This window comes from Ornithorhynchus anatinus, chromosome X1 (genome assembly GCF_004115215.2).
Source record: "Ornithorhynchus anatinus isolate Pmale09 chromosome X1, mOrnAna1.pri.v4, whole genome shotgun sequence".
Taxonomy (NCBI): Eukaryota; Metazoa; Chordata; class Mammalia; order Monotremata; family Ornithorhynchidae; genus Ornithorhynchus; species Ornithorhynchus anatinus.
The window spans coordinates 9,155,890-9,175,892 of record NC_041749.1 but is presented as its reverse complement, the minus strand read 5'-3'; the positions used below and the strand labels follow the sequence as shown (position 1 = coordinate 9,175,892).

The window sequence follows — 20,003 nt, the reverse complement described above, 5'->3', positions numbered from 1 at the left end:
TAAAATGTGGACTACAGAAAAATGAGAGTATGTGAAGGGAAGCTACAGAAGGTGGCTACTGCTCTAATAAAGATGCACAAAATCACACACTTCAGAGATAGGAATTCTTGGGAGGATAGCATGCCTAGAAGCAGTTGTTTTCTATAGCCTAAACTAGAAACTAAGTTTGAACGTTTTGAGATAACTTTATCCCTAAAAAAGTCTGTTTACTTCCCAACGTATGTTAAGGGTTTTAAGCTCTAGCTCAAGGGTTTAATTAAATAGGACACCTCCAGTCAGAACTTAGTCAATTTTTAATCTTAAAGATTAAAAGCAGGAAACAAATGTTATCTGTCTCTGGAGGTGTCATGTCCATGTACCCTAGTCTCAGCCTAGATCAATTTGTGGATCACTTCAGGTAACTTAAAATTGAATTTTGCTTTTTGAAGGGTTTTGGTTTTGTTATTTGTTAAGGCACTGTTCTAAGCACTGGGGTAGATACAAAGTAATCAGGTTGAACACAGACCTTGTCCTATATCAGGCCGACAGTATTAGTCCCCATTTAACATGAGGTAACTGAAGGACAGAGAAGTGACTTTCCAAACATCAAACAGCAGACAAAAAGTGGAGGTGGGATTAGAACCCAGGCCCTTTAAACTCATTATCATTTAATGTAAAGAACAAAATGTGTTACAGCACTGCTGTCCATAGCCAATGTATGCTTTCTATTATCTCTTCTCTTTATTCTGTTTTCCTGAGTCTTTACACCTATTCCTGATGTCACCTTAAATTTTATCTTCATATCTTTTGCAAATGCTATTTCTCAAGCCCTCACTGGTAAATGAATAGTAAAACCTCTTTGAATTTTTTTGTAAATTGTGCAGCATTAATATGTCTTTTAGAGATAAAAACTTGTAGTCTCAAACCTTAAAACCCAAATATTTATTGGCTGTGATTTTAAAAAGCAAACTGAATACAAACGGGCATCGTATTTGAGTTCACAAGCTGCTTTTTAAGAAAATGAGAAGCAATAGGATTTTGGAAAAGCAATTTAATCACAGGCATTTAGCAAATTAATAAATCCAAAGGAGAAACACTTGTAAAACTAATGCAAATGCATCTAGCATACAGTGATCCATATTTCTTCCATTATAGTCAATGATTTTCTTATTTGAGCATTAAATAAATGTCCCTCAGGACCTTTAGTTAGTAATCAAAATAACAGCTCACTTTTATTTTAATTAAAATTTAAGATGGAATACTGTCGCTATAAATGGGCTACCACCTTCTTTATTAAAGAGAATAGTCATATTGGATGATTCAGAAATTACATTTTTATATAGCTTGCTTTATCTGTGATAAATCAAATTACTTTTTTGAATTAATAAATATGTTAAACTGATTACACAAGTCATAAAGCATCTCTGTTGTCCCAAATTTTTCAATGGAATCCAAAGAAAATTTTTTATCAAAATCAATCGGGAGTTATGTAACATATTTGAATTGCAGTTTTTTGTTTATTTTTGGCGGGGGGAGGTGGAGGGATGCAGGGGAAAGTATTCAGATATTATAAGTGCACTGCTTAAGCATGAGTTGTAGTCTTTGAGGAACATCCAGAAGAAGAATGAAATAAATAGGGATAATCTCTGCCCTAGACTGTATGACAATCTAGTAGGGAAGATGTACAAGAATAAATCAACAACTATATAATGATTTATAAAAGCATATACTAGATAAAAAATGCACACATTATGAATAAATAAATAAATAAATAAATAAATAAATAAATAAATAAATAAATGCTAATAATTAGGTAAGAGATTAATTAATAGATGTACTGAGGTGATTGAGAGAATGTCATGTTGGGAAAATGGGAAATTAAGGAATGCCTCCTGAAGAGATGGTTTTATAGCAAGACTTTGAAAGCGGGGAGGGTCATGGATTGTGAAGAAGATGGAAAAGACTTAGCAGAAGGAAGGGAGGGGATAGGTTTTCTAGTCAACGAACAAATTTGATGTGAGTTGAATACAAATCTTTCCTTTTATTACTATTATGGGTCCTTGGTCAAGCCAACCAGGGCTGGCAAGTTTTCCTCATAGAATTTTCCAGGAAACGAACCCAGTTTGAGCCCAGATCTTCATGGGGGTGGCCTAATGTTAGTGCCAACCTAAATAACCAGGGATTAAACAAAGCTTATGCAAAAAAAGACAAATATCCAATAAAACATTGTTAGTACATTTGACAAAATGGCTGTCCTGGAGGGTTTTCCCCAACATTTCCTATCCTCTTTAAATAAACCCTATAGCCCTTGGTATACCCTTTCTTGGTGCCAGGAACACAATATACTAGTACAGTAAAGGTAATTGTCACCTGGGCAGAGGTCTGACTACTTAACAAGAATTTACAAGAAAACAGTCTCATAACACAAATCTCAGATTTTCTTAACTCCAGTTTACAATTTTCCAGCTTCCTGTGCTGTACTGCCCATAAAAGCCCCAGAAGCATTTTCCCCAATTGCAGTGGCTAACCAATCAGACTGAATCATTGTTGTGAAAACAGGTTGATCCCACAAAACCCACTGAAATTGCTGTTAGTGCTGTGGTAGCCACAAATAATCAGAGAAGGAGTCTGGTGTAGTGGATAGAGAAAGGGTCTGGGAGTCAGAAGCTTATGGGTTCAATTCCCAGCTTCGCCACTTGTAATAATAATAATAATGATAACGTTGGTATTTGTTAAGCGCTTACTATATGCCAAACACTGCTCTAAGCACTGGGTAGATTCAAGGTAATCAGGTTGTCCCACGTGGGGCTCACAGTCTCAATCCCCATTTTCCAGATGAGGGAACTGAGGCACAGAGAAGTTAAGTGACTTGCCCAAAGTCGCACAGCTGATAAGTGGTGGATCCGGATTAGAACCCACGACCTCTGATTCCCAAGCCCGGGCTCTTTCCACTGAGCCACTCTGCTTCTCTGAGCACTTGTCTGCTGTGTGGCCCTGGGCAAGTCACTTCTCTGTGCCTCAGTGACCTCATTTGTAAAATGGGGATTGAGACTGTGAGCCCTGGTGGGACAGGGACTCTGTTCCATTCGATTTAGTTGTATCACCCTAGTGCTTAGTATAGTACCTGGCGCAAGGTAAGTGCTTAACAAATGTCATAATTATTAAACAGAGGCTTAGAAGGCCTGAGTCATTAGGTCAAATTAGCAGCATCTCAAGTTACTTGGTTGAGCATCTGCTTCAGCACCTTCATCACCTTCTGCTTCAATCACATTCCTTTTCATGGTAAGATCGTTGTGGTCTGTAATTGCTGAAGATTTCCATACTACACTTGAAAAACCATTTTTATTGACAGTTACCTCTATGTGGATCAGGGCAGATGCCTCAGTTGAGAGATATTAAAATTGCTTTCATTCAGCTCTGGGCTCTAGGCAACACAAAACCCAATATTCAGAATTTTTTTTTTTTAACGTAGCAACATGCATTTTTCTTCTATAAATGGAAATAATTGCAATTCATTCATTCATTCAATAATATTTATTGAGCACTTACTATGTGCAGAGAACTGTACTAAGCACTTGGAATGTACAAATCGGTAACAGAAAGAGACAGTTCCTGCCCTTTGACGAGCTTACAGCTGCCCACTCTCCACATTAGTATCATTATTATTATTATTGTGGATATTTTGTTAAGTGCTTGCTTTGTGTCAAGCACAAAGTGCTGGAGTAGATCTAAGTGAATCAGATCAGAAACCATCCCTGTTCTACATGGGGTTCATAGTTGAATTTGGAGGTAGACTAGACTAATTGAACCCGCCATTTTACAGTTGAGAAAACTAAGGCACAGAGATGGTGACTTACCCAAGGTCACATTCATTCATTCATTCAATAGTATTTATTGAGTGCTTACTATGTGTAGAGCACTATAGTAAGCACTTGGAATGTACAATTTGGCAAAAGATAGAGACAGTCCCTTCCCAGTGACAGGCTAGCAGGCAACTGGAAGAACTGGAATTAGATCTGTGGTATTAACAAATACCCCAATTATTATTATCATTATTGATCCCAGGCCTCTGATGCCCAGTCCCATGCTTTTTCAACTGGGCGGTACTGTTTCTACTTATTAGAATATCAGCAGTCTAAAGTAGCGGCTTGAAATTTTACTATGAAGCATGTTTTTTTCTGTCCATTTTATTTAATCACCCCAGGAAACCGAGATAGAAAACACAGAAATAAAGGGATAATTTCCCATTCACTGGGCCATTAAATTTCCTATTGTCATTGTGTGAAATGCACTTTGTTTTCCTTCAAATAGGGCCGATCCCATATTTCATGTATGCCAGGAACTGTTCGTCGCTGGAATTACCCATCTCCTCTCTGCATCGGTAAGCACAGCATATTCCTGTTATTTTACTGGCCCGATATATTTCAGGCCAGTGATGATGATGGTATTTGTTAAGTGCTTACAAGGGCTTTCAAGAACTACTTGCAAAGCACAATGAATCTAATTCATCCTTTAGAATATTTTAGAAGGTGATCAACATGTGGACAATGTGGTAGAAATATATTCATTTAATCAACGTGGTTAAGCAGTGGAGGTTTATTTTTAGCAGAAATACTGCCTATATTATAAAAATTAATTTCTTCCAAACTGAATATATCTGTCATCTCTTCCACATTACACAATTCTCTGAGGTGAGAAACCAATTCACGATGACCACCTTTGTCCTGTTTATTTAAAGCTCTAAACTGCAATTCCTTCATTTTTTAAAACCATCAAATTAGGATTTGGTTGTTATCTGTGAGAATTTATCTGCCTTTTCAATGAATTAATCAATCCATGAAATTTACTGAATATTTAATGTGTGTATAGCACTGTATTAAGCATTTGGGAAGAGATAAAACAACAGAGTTGGTAGATACAAGCCCTGTACACAAGGAGCTTACGGTCTAAGAAGATAGATATGAAAATAAATTTTGGATAGGGGAAATAGAGTACACAGATACTTATGTAAGTGCTGTGGAGCTAAGGTGAATATCAAACTCAGTAAAAATATTTTAAGTAAATATTATTAGAAAACAAATTCAAGATTGCTCAAAAACTAACTGTCATTCTCTATTTAGCAAAATGTGGAGGAACTTTGACAAATATGGGCGGCATCATCCTCAGCCCAGGTTTTCCTTCAAATTACCCGAGTAATTTAGACTGCACATGGAAGATTTTGTTTCCCATTGGCTATGGTAAGTGAAAGTACACTTCAAGAGAGATGAGTTGAATCTTTCATCTTGGATATTTATGGGTGCTCTAACTTACCACCTGAAAATAATTGAAGTTGGAACAAACATTATGTGTTCAAAAAAACTGAGTGGTCCTTGAAATCGAAGGTGTTTTGTAATTTAAAATAAACACCCAAGGAGCAAATATACCTATAGAAATGCATTATTTGAAAATTCAATCTTGCAAAATGCTTTCAAAGCAATTTACACCTACCATAATGCAAAGACAAACAAAATGCAAATATAGCTTCTCTAATTTAATTAGTATGTGTTTACACTTCTCATTTCTGTACCAGTGCAGTGACTCCTAATGTTTATCATATAATATCTTTCACATATGTAGCTTTTGATTCCCCTTCCTTCTTTTATTCTTCAGCTAAGACCTTTCAGGAATTAAATTGTATTAAAAATGTACTTGTATTTAAAATTCATCAAGATGAGGACCAGGTGTTTCAATAATAATAATAAATTTGGTATTCTTTAAGCGCTTACTGTGTGCCAGGCACTGTTCTAAGCACTGGGGTGGATACAAGTTAATCAGGTTGGACACAGTCCCTGTCACACATGGGGCTCGCAGTCGTAATCCCCATTTTACAGATGAAGTAATCGAGGCATAGAGAAGTGAAGTAACTAGTCTAAGGTCACCCAGCAGACCAGTGGCAGAGCCAGGATTAGAACTCATGACCTTCTGACTCCCAGGTCCATGTTCTATCCACTACACCATGCTGCTTCTCAAATCAGGGTTCACCACACCCATGTACAAATGCAAAATTGTCTTTCCATGCTACTAGAAAGAACATTTCTAATTCTCTAATAGTATTCTAAGCAAAATGCTCAGTGCAATCACATGTCATAGAAGACCAGATTGTGTGTTTTTCCTTTCTCAGCCTCCACTTTCCCTCTTTCATTGCTTTGTACCTTTATTAATTTTGAGGTTACCTTCTGGGTAAATGGTATTTGTCCCTTTTAATCTCCACAAGCCCGTGGCTGCCTTTCTAATGTCAAGTCTTTCACCAAGATACTTTGTTTTCATTATGATGAAAAGTGAAAATGAAGCATTAGCCTGAAAATGACAAGGTTTAGAAATTGTGCAGCTCGCTATTATGGGTACTCCTATAAACATTCAATCACATTTCTAAATCTTGCACTACTTTAGTTCATTTGGATAGCGTCTCAGGGACACATATGGCGCCCTTCAATCATATCCCTAAGCGTAGTGATTGGTTTGGAAAAATCGCTCTTCTGAAAAAACCTTTACAACAAGCACAACTTGTCGTGACAATGAGGAATATTCCCTATTGAAATAGACCTTTTAAAATTTTTACTTTGCTATTATACTTTAGTTGTTGTCTGCATTCTGTTCTCAGTGGATGTGCACTGACTGCACTGACTGCAGAAAGAACTTGGGGGAGCACCACGGGCAAAAGATGTATAGATTGACTTCCAAAAGCTAGATGGAGAAACAGACAAAATGACATATAATGATATCCTCTAGACTATAAGTGCCTTGTGGGCAGGGAATGTTTCTACCAACTCTGTTATATTGTACTTTCCTTAGTGCTTAAGACAGTGCTCTCCCCAAAGAAAGTGCTCCATAAGTGTGATTGATTATCCATGAACATCTTATTCCTTGGGCCTCAGAAAGGGACCCAAGTTTAATGACCTTTAGTCATCACCAAACACAAAATCTTGGTTTTTAGGACTGTTCCTCTCTTTCTGACAAAAACATTTTTTTCATCGATATGGGATGATGACATAAAAAAAGGAAGCTGTATTTTCATTGAATCCATAGATAAGGATCCAGGTACTCACTCTGGTTCCCCCATTGTTATGACTAACATTACCCAGAGTTAAGCACTGAGCCAATGTTGCTTAAGTTTTTAAAAGTTTCTTTATTACAAGAGATAACAAATTCTCGATTATCAATAAAAAACATGATTCACCATAGACAAACACTGGGTTCTATAGATTAGCTGCTAGAATGTTGACATAAATTATTGGAACATAATTTTTAAGAGGTGTTGATTCCAATAGAAGAAGAAACCAAGTGCTGGACTGCTTTTTTTTTTTTCCCTGTGATCACCTGAAAATATAAACTTCAGATAGGGACTCTGCTCCTAATTCAATGATTTTTAATTTCCACTTTAATTCAGTATCCATATCTCAACAATGGAAACCCAATTATCCTCTTTAATGAATGAGATGGTGGTAATGGTGGTTCTGAAATGAGAGCTAATTTATTAGATACTTTCCAAGCAATGATCTCTGAAGGAAAGAGGAACAAGGGGATTCTGGATCAGTGTGTTGCTTTGGCATCTGTGAAGGATATCTGAAGTGCTGCAGGTCCTTGACCTTAAAATAGCCTGTTAATCAGTCAATCAATCATCTCTTGGAGGAAATGTGACCTTAATAAGTCTTAGAAGGACAGGAGAGTGGTTGCCTGGTGAGTGGGGAGGAGGAGGAAATTCTGGATGGAGTTCTGGACCAGAGGGAGGATGTGGAAAAGGACTTAACGGTTAGATAAGATGAGATTCGGGTACAGCGAATATGTTGGTGCTATGGCAATGAAATATTTGGGCAGGACTGGAGTAGGAAATCAGTGAGATAAGAAATGGGGGGGGGGAGGGCAAGCTGATTATTTTAAAGTTTCATATATATGTAAATATCTTCTATGGTTTCCATATTGATTTTCATTCTTCTTCTTCATAGGAGCCCATATTCAATTCCTGAATTTTTCCACTGAAGCAAATCACGACTATCTTGAAATTCAAAATGGACCTTATCACACCAGTTCAATGATCGGTCAGTTTAGTGGACTTGATCTCCCACCAGTGCTGCTAAGCACAACCCATGAAACGCTCATCCATTTTTATAGCGATCATTCAGAAAGCAAGCAAGGATTTAAGCTTGCATATCAAGGTGAGAACTAACCAATCTACAATGATTTTTTTTTAAATTACCTTGATAAATACATATTATAATATTTATAATGAATGCTATAAAGAATTCTATTTTCCTGATTGCAGCTACAGAATATACCACCTTACCTCGTTTTCCTCCTCCTTCCATATTTCTGTCTGAAGCCTATCTTTGCTTCCCATGATGATTAATCCCTGGACTACAGCTGGTTACACAGTCTGGCATTTCCCAATATGCCATTTTCAGAGAGAGTGAAGAGAGAGAGCAAATCAGGGCTAGTAACTCCATTGTACTCTCCCAAGCATTCTGGACATAGTGGGTGCTCAGTAAATGCTTTTAACTGAAAGCAGAAGCATCTACATTGATGGTAGGATTGCTAGAAATATCAGTCAATCAATCAGTGGTAGTTATTGATCACTTAATGTGTGCAGAGCACTATACAAAGTGTTTAGGAATATCTGTCCATCTTCCTGTCACTTCATCTCGTTCTCCTGACTGCTCCAAACAGGGCTCTGAATCCTCCCTACCACCCCTCCATGGGACGGCCAGTTAATATTCTGGGGTTGTGAGAATGGGAAGGATTTAACATTCTCTAGCTCCATTTTCCCACTTAAACCAACCCAAGGGGGACTGAAGAGTCTAGCTTCTAATTTAAGGAATCAAATGTGCTCAAAACTCCATTCATTTAAGTGTAGTGAAGTATTATAAAGTAGGAAAACAAAACAGATATTACAAAAAGGAGGTTCAGAACATAAATTAATAATATAAAACTGAGCTTTCTGGAACTGTATTATTTTGTTTTGGCCTAAGTGTAAAGCCCACGGAGAAAAATTGAGGTGATACTTGTTTAGCCTCTGCAACCTTGTAACAAATATAAGGCGTAGTGTTCATTTTGTACAAAATGTATCTACTCTCCTTTTTTGCCTTTTCAAATGGACCTGAGTTCAAGTGATAGAAATACTAATTTTGATCTCCTTGCACTATCTGCTCTGAAGTTTCATAGAACTAGCCTTTCAAGTAATCTACTAAATCATTCTGTAGAACATTCTAAAGTTTTCATGTGATTTTTTTTTTTTGATGGCTATTACTTCTATTTGAAATTTAGTTCTTTTAAAACATAAAAAATACTTGGATATATAACCTATGAGAATGAATCACACAATTTGACATGGCAATGCTCTGCACACAGTAAGTGCTCAGTAAATATGATGGAATTAATTTTACATCTCAATCATTTGTCATCGTCATCATCGTCATATTCATAGTTATCATCAATAATATTCATTGAGCCCCTACTGTGGGCAGAGCACTGCACATAAGAGAGTATGATAAGTTTCTAGACATAATCTCTGCCTTCATACTGCTTGAAATCTAACTGAGAAGCAAATATTAAACTTTTTTTACAGATACGAGATAAAGGTGATGATGATGGTATTTGTTAAGTGCTTACTATGTGCCAAGCACTGTTCTAAGCACTAGGGTAGATACAAGGTATCCTGCCTCCACCACCTGTCAGCTGTGTGACCTTGGGCAAGTCACTTAACTTCTTTGTGCCTCAGTTACCTCATCTCTAAAATGGGGATTAAGACAGTGAGCCCCCTGTGAGACAACCTGATTACCTCGTTTCTACCCCAGTGCTTAGAACAGTGCTTGGCACATAGTAAGTGCTTAATAAATACCATGATGATTATTATTATCATTACTTACTCTTTTTCCTCCTTCTTAGACTGTGAGTCCCTTGTGGAACAAGGACAATATCCAATCTGACTTTGTTGTATCTTCCTCAGCACTTAGTTCAGTGGTTGTCATGTAGTAATTACTTAAGAAATACCACTGTTATTATGGTCATTATTAGCATGTGCTATATGCTAGTATATGTGTGTGTGTGTGTGTCTGTGTGTCTGTGCACATAATGGTCACCCAGTAAATACTGCCGATTGACAGTGTAGTTTGTTCCTATACAGCCTAGCTTTATTAATTTATTGTTTGAAGGCTCAACAAGAGTTAACTTGCGTCAAAATATTTCTCACAGAAATATAGCCTGGTCTTCCAATTTCTGCTGAATTGAGCCTATTCTTTAATGTTTTGTGCATGGACAACATGACTGGGCTTCTTATTCAGACAAATATCAGTTTGCTTCTTGAACCGTCTAAAATGGTCAATAGGTGGTATAAATTGGGCATTTACTTTGTGCTGAATATTGTACTAAGCTCTTGGGAGAGTACAATACAATATTGTTGGCAGGCACAATCTCTGCCCACAAGGAATTAGCACCAATATGTAGCTGTAACTCACAGTGACAGGGATTTTCTACAGGATGTATGTCACTACAACATGAAATGGTTTCATGTCTCCTAATTCCTCCCTCTTTATCAATTTAATACCGAATTTTAAAGTAGCCTTTAATGCTAACACATATTTCATTGTGTAGGGCTCAACAGTAAATCTCAACTTTGGACAAGATAGTCATAAAAATAAATCTGAATTATGCCATTATGTGTCAAGATTTGGGGGTAATATTGACAGTAATGATTGAACAGTGAATCACTGCATTCAATTATAGCTGATAACCCAGAGCTGAAAATAATAAAAGTGATATATTCATATGTTAAATCTGGAAAGTGCAGTTTCAAATTTTAAATGACCTACAATTCAAGTGACATGGCTGTCGTATTAGTCATGAAGTTTGAAAATCTTTTATGATCTAATTGGTATGCAGTTTTAATTACAAGTGAATTCTATTGGTTTATACTGCATTGTCTCACCAACTTCTTAAAGATAATTTTGATTTGAGAATGTTATATGGTATTTTTGCATCTGCTCATGGCATCTTCCACTGGTTATGGCTCAAATGACCAGAATATTTTAGGATGTCACTAAATAAGATCAGTAGCCTGTTTCTATTATGCAGTCAATTCCTGATTTCCAGAGAATAATTATTTAGTTGTATAATGTTGTTGCCAACAATCACCCAGGTAAGTCTTCTTTTTCTTGCTTTACCTGTCCATCCCATTTGGCCTGTTCTTCTTGAAGTTTGTGTGCCCTTTCTCAGAGGAGAATACTGCTTTTAGATGTGTCTCCCCACATCTATAACCCACACCATAAGCCTTTACTTTTAATAATTTCTCTCTGTCTCTGCTCCATCCACACCACCCCGGTCTCGACTTAACCCTCGCCATCTGATCTCCCAAAGTATTCCAGTGAGACAGAAACAGCACAGCAAAGACACAGGTCATTATCATTCTTCCCATTGTCCTGCATTCCCTGCCTCACATCCCCAAAATTCAAGAGACCCAGAAAATGAGGGTTGGGATAGGCCTGGAATGTCAGGGTTGAAGCAGGAGGAGAGACAAATGATCTTTTAAAGGCGTGAACAAGATAGATTTGGGATTAGGAGTGTGTAGCTGCAAGTCAGTTCAACAGGTATCTTCCAAAATTTGCAGAGATAGTGAAATATAAAGGAAATGGAATGATTGGGCCCAGAGCATCCACCCCAAATATCAGGCACTGGCGAATTATTTATCAATCCGACAAAGATGGATGATGTTTAGTTGTTAAGTGAAGTTAATTGTTAATTAGTTGTTGTTCTTAGGTGAAGTGTTCTGGGTTGAGTGAAACAGAAAAGAGGAATCAGTTTGTAACTTATCAGGAATAGTAGAGATAGTATGTAATAAGACATATTCTCTGCAGAGCCTTTTTTATGGTATGTGTTCAGTACTTACTACACATCAGGCACTGTTCTAAGCATTGGGGTGGATGCAAAAAGATAAACAGGTTGGACACAGTCCCTGACCCATGTGGGACTCACAGTCTTATTCCCCATTTTGACCTTGGCCAAGTCACTTCACTTCTCTGTGCCTCAGTTGCCTTACCCATAAGAGTGGGATAAATACTGTGTGCCCCATGCATTACGGGGACTTTGTACGACCTGACCACCTTCTATAGTGATGATAATAATAAGTGAAATAATAAATATGGTATTCGTTAAGCACTTACTATGTGCCAAGCACCGTTCTAAGCACTGGGATAGATACAAGGTAATTCAGTTGGACACAGTCCCTGTCCTACATGGGGCTCACAGTCTTAATACTCATTTTACAGATGAGGAAACTGAGGCATAGAGAATAATAACAATAATAATAATGATGGCATTTGTTAAGTGCTTACTATGTGCAAATCACTGTTCTAAGTGCTGGAATAATGATGACATTTACTGATCGCTTACTATGTGTGAAGCACTGTTCTAAGCGCTGCGGAGGAGATGCAAGGTGATCAGATTTTCCCAAGTGGGGCTCACAATCTTCATCCCCATTTTACAGATGAGGTAGCTGAGGCCCAGAGAAGTTAAGTGACTTGCCCAAGGTCACACAGCAGACAAGTGACAGAGCTGGGATTAGAGTCCATGACCTCTGACTCCCAAGCCCGGGCTTTTTCCCCTGAGTCATGTGAAAAGACTTGCCCAAGGTCACACAACAAATAAGTGGCAGAGCCAGGATCAGAACCCCCGTCCTCTGACTCTAAAGCCAGCGATCTTGCCACTAGGCCTTCTACCCCAGTGTTTAATACCATGACTAGAACAGTGAATATGGCTTGTGCCTCTAAGTTATAATTTCCAAAGTACAGTGCTAACAGTCAGTATGTGGGCTTGTGTGGCAATTTCATTTTATTATTCCGTCACACATAAACTTAGCATGTGATCTTGCCACATAGTTTTAAGACAAATTAAGTGAAAGAGGGTGGTGTGCTCCATGACTGGCAGAAAAGCCAAGCTGCTCCCAGATATTCTCAATAGTGTCCACTAGGGAAAACCAGGCCCTTCGCACCCTGGGTTTTGTCATTTTCTTTTTCTTTTCTTTTTTCCCTTCCTTACACTTCTCTTGCCACCTCTTCGCAAATCTCTTAAAAGTATTTTAAAGTACTCTACTTTGACTGTGACCTTGTCACTGAACAAGAACTTCTGTGTTGTTGAATTTTTAAGCAATCCCTACTGTGCTTTGTCCTCAATAATTGTAAAAGACCACAAATATAATTGCTTTGCCTGACATCTCACTATTCTTTCCAATCAAATTGTTGCTGTTCTTTCTAAGTTCTAAAGGTCATCATCCTGATGGTATATCTTTAGTTCTAACAAAATGCTAGGTGATATTAGATATTAGATCTTATTTTGGTTGATTTTTAACACGTTGAATGTGTATTTATTTTTTCACAGCATACGAATTACAAAACTGCCCCGATCCACCTCCTTTTCTCAATGGCTACATAGTCAACTCAGATTATAGTGTTGGTCAGTCTATATCATTTCAATGTTATCCTGGATACGTTTTAATAGGCCATCCCGTTCTCACCTGTCAGCACGGAATCAACAGGAACTGGAACTATCCTTTCCCAAGATGTGAAGGTATCTGAGTCAATTTCTTATGTTATTATGGTTGTAATTCTTCCTTATCCTGTTTTATCGCAGTTTGTCATATTAAGCAATCTTATTAGCTGTTTGCATTTGAAGAACATCACTGTTGCACATAGATGTATTTTATAAGTAAAAATAAATGTATAGATATGGATGTAGATTTCAACTGTTCATATTTATTGAGCACTTACTCTGTGCAGGGCACTATACTAAGCAATTGAGAGAGTACAACAAAACACTATGACAGACGCATTCTCTGCCTACAGCGAGCTTACAGTCTGGGAGGGATACTGACATTACTAAAAATGAATTACAGAAATGTATATAAGTGCCGTGGGGCTTGGGTTGGGTGAGTAGTGGTGAATATAGGGACCAAGTCAGGGCAATGCAGAAGGGAGTGGAAAAAGAGGAAATGAGGGCTTAGTTAAGGAAGACTTCTTGGAGGAGGTGTGCCTTCAACGATTCTTTGAAGGTGGGGAGAATCAGATATGTAAAGGGAGGGTGTTCCTGGCTGGGGGCAGGATGTGGATGATAAGTTGGGGCCCAATTAGATGAGATCGAGGTGATTAGGTTGGCATTAGAGGAGTGAAGTATGTGGGCGGGTTATAGGAATAATAATAATAATAATGGCATTTTTAAATGCTTACTATGTGCAAAGCACTGTCCTAATGTTGCGGAGGATACAAGGTGATTAGGTTGTCTTACTTGGGGCTCACTATCTTGATGCCCATTTTACAGATGAAGTCACTGAGGCACAGAGAAGTTAAATGACTTGCCCAAAGTCACACAGCTGACAAGTGGCAGAGCAGGGATTTGAACCCATGCTCTCTGACTCTCCAGCCCCTGCCCCTTTGAGCCAAGCTTCTTCTCTGAAGCAATTGAAGCAATAGAAGAGTGGAAGAGTAGCGAGGTGAGGTAGGAAGGGGCAAGGTGATTGAGTGTTTTAAAGTCGATATTAAGGAGTTTCTATTTAATGCGGCTTTTGGTGGGTAACTATTGGAGGTATTTCACTAATGATGACCTAGGCCTAGCAGCCATTTTCATACTTGTAGAAATCACACTAGAAACCAAAAATCGGTGGCTTTTCCCCAGATTCACAGCAAAATGTTTCTATAAGACAACTAGGCTGTATAACATGGATATTAATTATTAGTTCATTTATGTCATTTTTGAGTCTTTTAAAATATGGGTGATGATTTCAAAATAAGCGCACCCAATTCATAAGGAATTTTCTTTATAGAACAGAATGATCTATAACGCTTTCCCAATATTTTCACATTGGAGACTCAACTGAAGCCTAGTCTCTTCCTATGGTGAAAAAATGAAACTCAAATAATTTTACTCCAGGTACTTCATTAGTAACTGAGAAATTGAATTAAATCTTATCTTATTTTTCCAGATTCTGAAAATCATATTTTAGGTACCCTAGGGTATTCCTTTATTTGCTTTTAGTGAAGTCACTCTGAAGTTATCCATATATCTAAAGTGATAGCTGACGAGGAACTCTATGATGGGATTTGATAAAGATAAAAAATAAAATCTGAAAATATCGAAGACATGAAGAGATGGATGTTTATATTTTATTTTTGCTTTAAAGAATCTTAAGAAATATTGAATCAATGAAATGTGAGTGCTTACTGTGTGTGCAGAATATTGTAATAAGCATTGGGAGAGTACAGTGTAGCAGAGTGGGTCCCTGCCCACAGTGAGCTTACCATCTAGAGGGACTGTAGTGACTGAACATTGCAAGACCATATTAGAGCTTGAAAGACATTCAATAAGGGCTTTTTGATATCTCATTTGCACCCACTCCTTAGTATTGTTTTAGACAGGAAGCGGTGTGGTCTAATGGAAAGAGCCTGAGTTCTAAACCAGTTCCACTACTTTACCTTTTGCATGACCTTGGGTGAGCCACTAAACTACTCTATTACTTATTTTCCTCATCTGCAAAATAGGGATTTAATATCTGTTCTCCCTCCTACTTAGACTATGAGTCCCATGTCAGCGCTGATTATCCACTAATCTACCCCAGTGTTCGATACAGTGTAGTAAGCACTTCACCGATACCACGGTTATTATTATTATCTTTATTAGACATGAATTTGCCACCGATGCCTGATCGAACTTTTATAGCGTTCTCTAAATTGGTAAAGACGTGCCAAAACAGAATTAGCAAACAATGCAATATTGTAATACAGCCAGTACATCAGCATCAAAATACTGTTTGATGCATCCTATCCAAGCGACTGCTCTATGATGAACGAACAGTAGGGAAAATATAAACAAGGAAGGCAGAATTAACTTTTTATAGGCACAGTCTTCTAGTCGTGGACAGCTGGGAGACAGCAGGAAAGGAGAAACCAATTTGGCATACAGCAAGAGGCTTCAAGAAAACTCTGTCACTAAGAGAGAAAGAGATGAAAGTGATCCCAGCCAATCAAGTTAGAAAATATGATAGTGACGCAAAGAGTGATCTGTATAGATCCATGACACGGAAGAGACTGATCATCCTAGTCTTATTCAAACTATCATTCATTCAATAGTATTTATTGAGTGCTTACTATGTGCAGAGCACATAGTATCAGGTAATAAGAGAACGGGAATCATATATAGTACAAGGTTCTGCACACAGTAGTAGGTGATCAATAAATGCTACTGGTTAATTGACTGAATTGGATAAAGTCGACTTTATCACCCTTGAATCCCAAAGGATGCCTAATCATGCACACATGTATATATACCCCCACACTTACTCTAGGATATTTGGAAAAAAGAGCAGGTAACATTTGTACTTTCAGTTGAAGACCAGAGTTTTAGTTCTAGTCTCGGAATATTCTAGCCTGTGGGCCCTTCGTGGGCAGGGATTATCTCTATTTGTTGCTGAATTGTACTCTCCAAGCACTTAGATCAGTGTTCTGCACAAAGTAAGCACTCAATATATATAACTGAATGAATGAATATCTGAAATGTAATCTGACCTCAATTTGAATACCAGTGCACCACTCTTTCAGCTTGGTTCAGTTGGAAGAACATGGGTTTAGGAATCAGAGGTCATGGGTATTAATTCCGGCTCTGCCACCTGTCAGCTGTGACTTTGGACAAGTCACTTAACAATAATAATAATGTTGGTATTTGTTAAGCACTTACTATGTGCAGAGCACTGTTCTAAGCGCTGGGGTAGACACAGGGGAATCAGGTTGTCCCACATGGGGCTCACAGTCTTCATCTCCATTTTACAGATGAGGGAACTGAGGCACAGAGAGGTTAAGTGACTTGCCCACAGTCACACAGCTGACAAGTGGCAGAGCTGGGATTCGAACTCATGACCGCTGACTCCAAAGCCCGTGCTCTTTACACTGAGCCACGCTGCTTCTTAATGCTTCTTAACTTCTCAATGCCTCAGTTACCTCATCTGTAAAATGGGGATTAAGACTATGAGCCTCACGTGGGACAAACCCATTACCCTGTATCTACCCCGACCAGTGTTTAGAACGGTGCTTGGCACATAGTAAGCGCTTAACAAATACCAGTATTATTATTATTATTTCCTGTCTATAAATCATCATCATTGTTATCATTACTTAAGGGAACACTTTTGTGGAAAGAGCACTGCATTACATCCTTGGGGGAATACAACCCAGTTAGTAGACGTCACCCCTGCCGTCAAAGACTCTATTAATAAAATGGCCCTTCCAAACTTGCAAGAATATTATGCAAAAATACTAAATGGTTGCTCTGAAATTGGTTTCAAAAGAAAATAGTATCAGATTAATTTGAAATGATGATGATTATCCTGACAGTTAATTATATAATTAGGTTTCCTAAGACAAATATAATTTTCAGCCTACTTTCCTTCTTTTGCTAATTCAGTCCGATATTGCTTTCATCAAGGAAACCAAGTAATCACCTAACGGCAATTTCAGTTTCATTGTCCAAATACACACAAAAACAAATGGTTCCCCACTCCTTAAAAAATTAGATTATGTCACTAGGGTCAGGAGTGGGAGGGGAAACCAGTGATGTTTTAACTACTTAGTTGAAATCTGGTAAACACTGCTCCTCTAATTTCCTGAATTGGACAAATTAATCAAATTGGCATGGTTTTTAAAATGTCTTCCAAAACACTGAATTCATATCACTTCAGGTAATTCTGGGTTTTGAAATTTTTTAAAAGGTACCAAAGGAAAAATATGTAGCAAGATAGAAATACATTCATCCACACTTTTAAGATATAAATCAATATTGATTAGTGATTTATACAATGTTTCAAATTACCCTTTGAAAATTGTAAAATTATTTGGGGGTCAGGACCTTGAAAATTTAATGTTATTATAAAATGCTATGACATCAAGACAAATTAATGAATCCTTTATTACCCTTATTTTCTTCTTAGCTCCTTGTGGATATAATGTGTCATCTCAGAATGGGACAGTTTATTCCCCAGGATTTCCAGATGAATATCCCAATTTAAAAGACTGCACATGGCTTATTTCTGTGCCCCAGGGTTATGGAGTGTATATCAACTTCACTTTGTTACAGACCGAACCAGTGGATGATTACATTGCGGTCTGGTGAGTAAGCAACCTATCACGTGAGTGATTTGCCTTTGATTTACCATTGACTTGAGTGGCTTTGCTATAAGGCTGTGTAATAATATTTAGTTTTTTACCAGGAACTGGGTATTTAAGTGAGTAGTGAATAGATATTTACAAAGAATCACCAGAGTTGAATAAGTTCTATGTAATACCAATTTTAGTGGCTACTTGACGAACTCATCAACTGCCATTTAATAATAAAAATACTTGTAGCTCCCCTTGTTCTTCCCATCTCCCAGCCCCTCAGCACTTATGTACATATCTGTAATTTCCTTGTTTATATTAATGACCTTCTCTTCATCTTTGTCCTAAGGGATGGCCCTGATCAGAATTCTCCTCAGCTGGGAGTCTTCAGCGGTAACACAGCTCTTGAAACTGCATACAGTTCTACCAATCAAATCCTGCTCATGTTTCACAGTGACTTTTCCACTGGAGGTTTTTTTGTCCTTAATTTTCACGGTCAGTTGATCTCTACCAACTCTCTTAATACAAAGAATTAATGTGTAATGACCTTCTTTACCTTTTTAGCATACCATTGCTCTTAAGCCAAGGTCTCACGTCTGAAAAGCATGTCATGATGGATTACCCACAAGAGCTCCATGATTGCTTAGAAAGAACCTTAATTCCTAGAGCATTTTTTTCAGTTTATGTCACTTGGCTAGTCAATCGAGATTATTTATTGGGAAGCAGAGCACTGTACCAAGAACCTGAAAGCATCTAGTAGAAGTAAATATGAGAATCCCTCCCCTTGAGGGGTTTACAGTCTAACAGGGGAGACAGGCACCAAATCATTGATAATTTGCAAAAAGAAAGTGAATAGGAAAGTAAATAAGGATTCAAATAGTGCATAAATCAAAATGTAACAAAGTACATCTGGCTCATATTCTGGGGTGGGGGAATATGAAAATGAATTGGGAAATTCCTTATCATCAGCAAGTTACTGGATTTGCTCTTCCCCTGTTACTCAACTGCAATCTTCTGCCACCACACCCACCTATCTCACTCTCTTTGAATCTCTCAGATTTAGCTTCTCAATTTGCTTTGCTCTTGATTCTCGCCTCCAGTTCTTTGTGCATGTCCTTTCTCTTGGCTGGAGCTCCCTCCCATTTCAAATCTACAAAACTACAGCTCTCCCTGTTTTCAAAGTCCTTTTGAAAGCACTCCCCACAGATTGAAAATGTCCCTCTCATCATTGGCACTCATTTAAAACAGCAAGATATTTCTATTATCCATGTGCCTACTCCAGAAATAAAGAATGATTTTATTCATTTTCCTCATTAGATGTTTACACACTTCCTCTGCAAAGGCTGGACTTTGAAAATATTTTTCATAACATTAACTGACCCTCATCTGTAAAATGGGGATTACATCTCTTTTCTCCATCCCCCTTAGATTTTTATCCTCATGTTAGGGCCAGGCACTGTGACTGACCTGGGTAACTTCTATCTACCCTACCGCTTAGTACAGTGATTGGCACATAGTAAGGCTTAAGAAATACCACAATAATTTTTTACTATTATTATTGTGCAGACGGTCCAAACCTGTTCACTGGAAATAATGTCAGATGGGGAGGAGTTAAGCCTCAGAACTTAGAACAGTGCCAGTGCTTAGAAGAGTACTTGGCACATAATAAGACCTTAACAAAAAACATTGTCATTATTACTTAGTATCGACCTCCTTCCTAATCAAGAAATTAATAAAATTAGAATTTTAGGATGACAGATTCAGGGAGTCCTCTATGATAGGCAATGATGACAAAAATTGATTTATAAGTGATTTTTACTCTATTTTTGATTTTTTTTTGATTTCCCTACCATTCACAGAGTATAC

The 20,003-nt window shown here is 37.7% G+C and overlaps 1 protein-coding gene across 1 annotated transcript in view; it reads left to right on the top strand.

The window, feature by feature from the left end:
- The window catches only part of CSMD1 (CUB and Sushi multiple domains 1), a 1,410,881-nt gene that overhangs the window by 1,243,539 nt on the left and 147,339 nt on the right, over positions 1-20,003 (top strand). The window contains exons 40-45 of the mRNA XM_029051790.2: positions 4,291-4,360; positions 5,100-5,216; positions 7,962-8,171; positions 13,381-13,569; positions 17,972-18,149; positions 18,487-18,632. Coding sequence (XP_028907623.1) covers positions 4,291-4,360; positions 5,100-5,216; positions 7,962-8,171; positions 13,381-13,569; positions 17,972-18,149; positions 18,487-18,632 — 910 coding nt within the window. The remainder of the gene's footprint in view (positions 1-4,290; positions 4,361-5,099; positions 5,217-7,961; positions 8,172-13,380; positions 13,570-17,971; positions 18,150-18,486; positions 18,633-20,003) is intronic.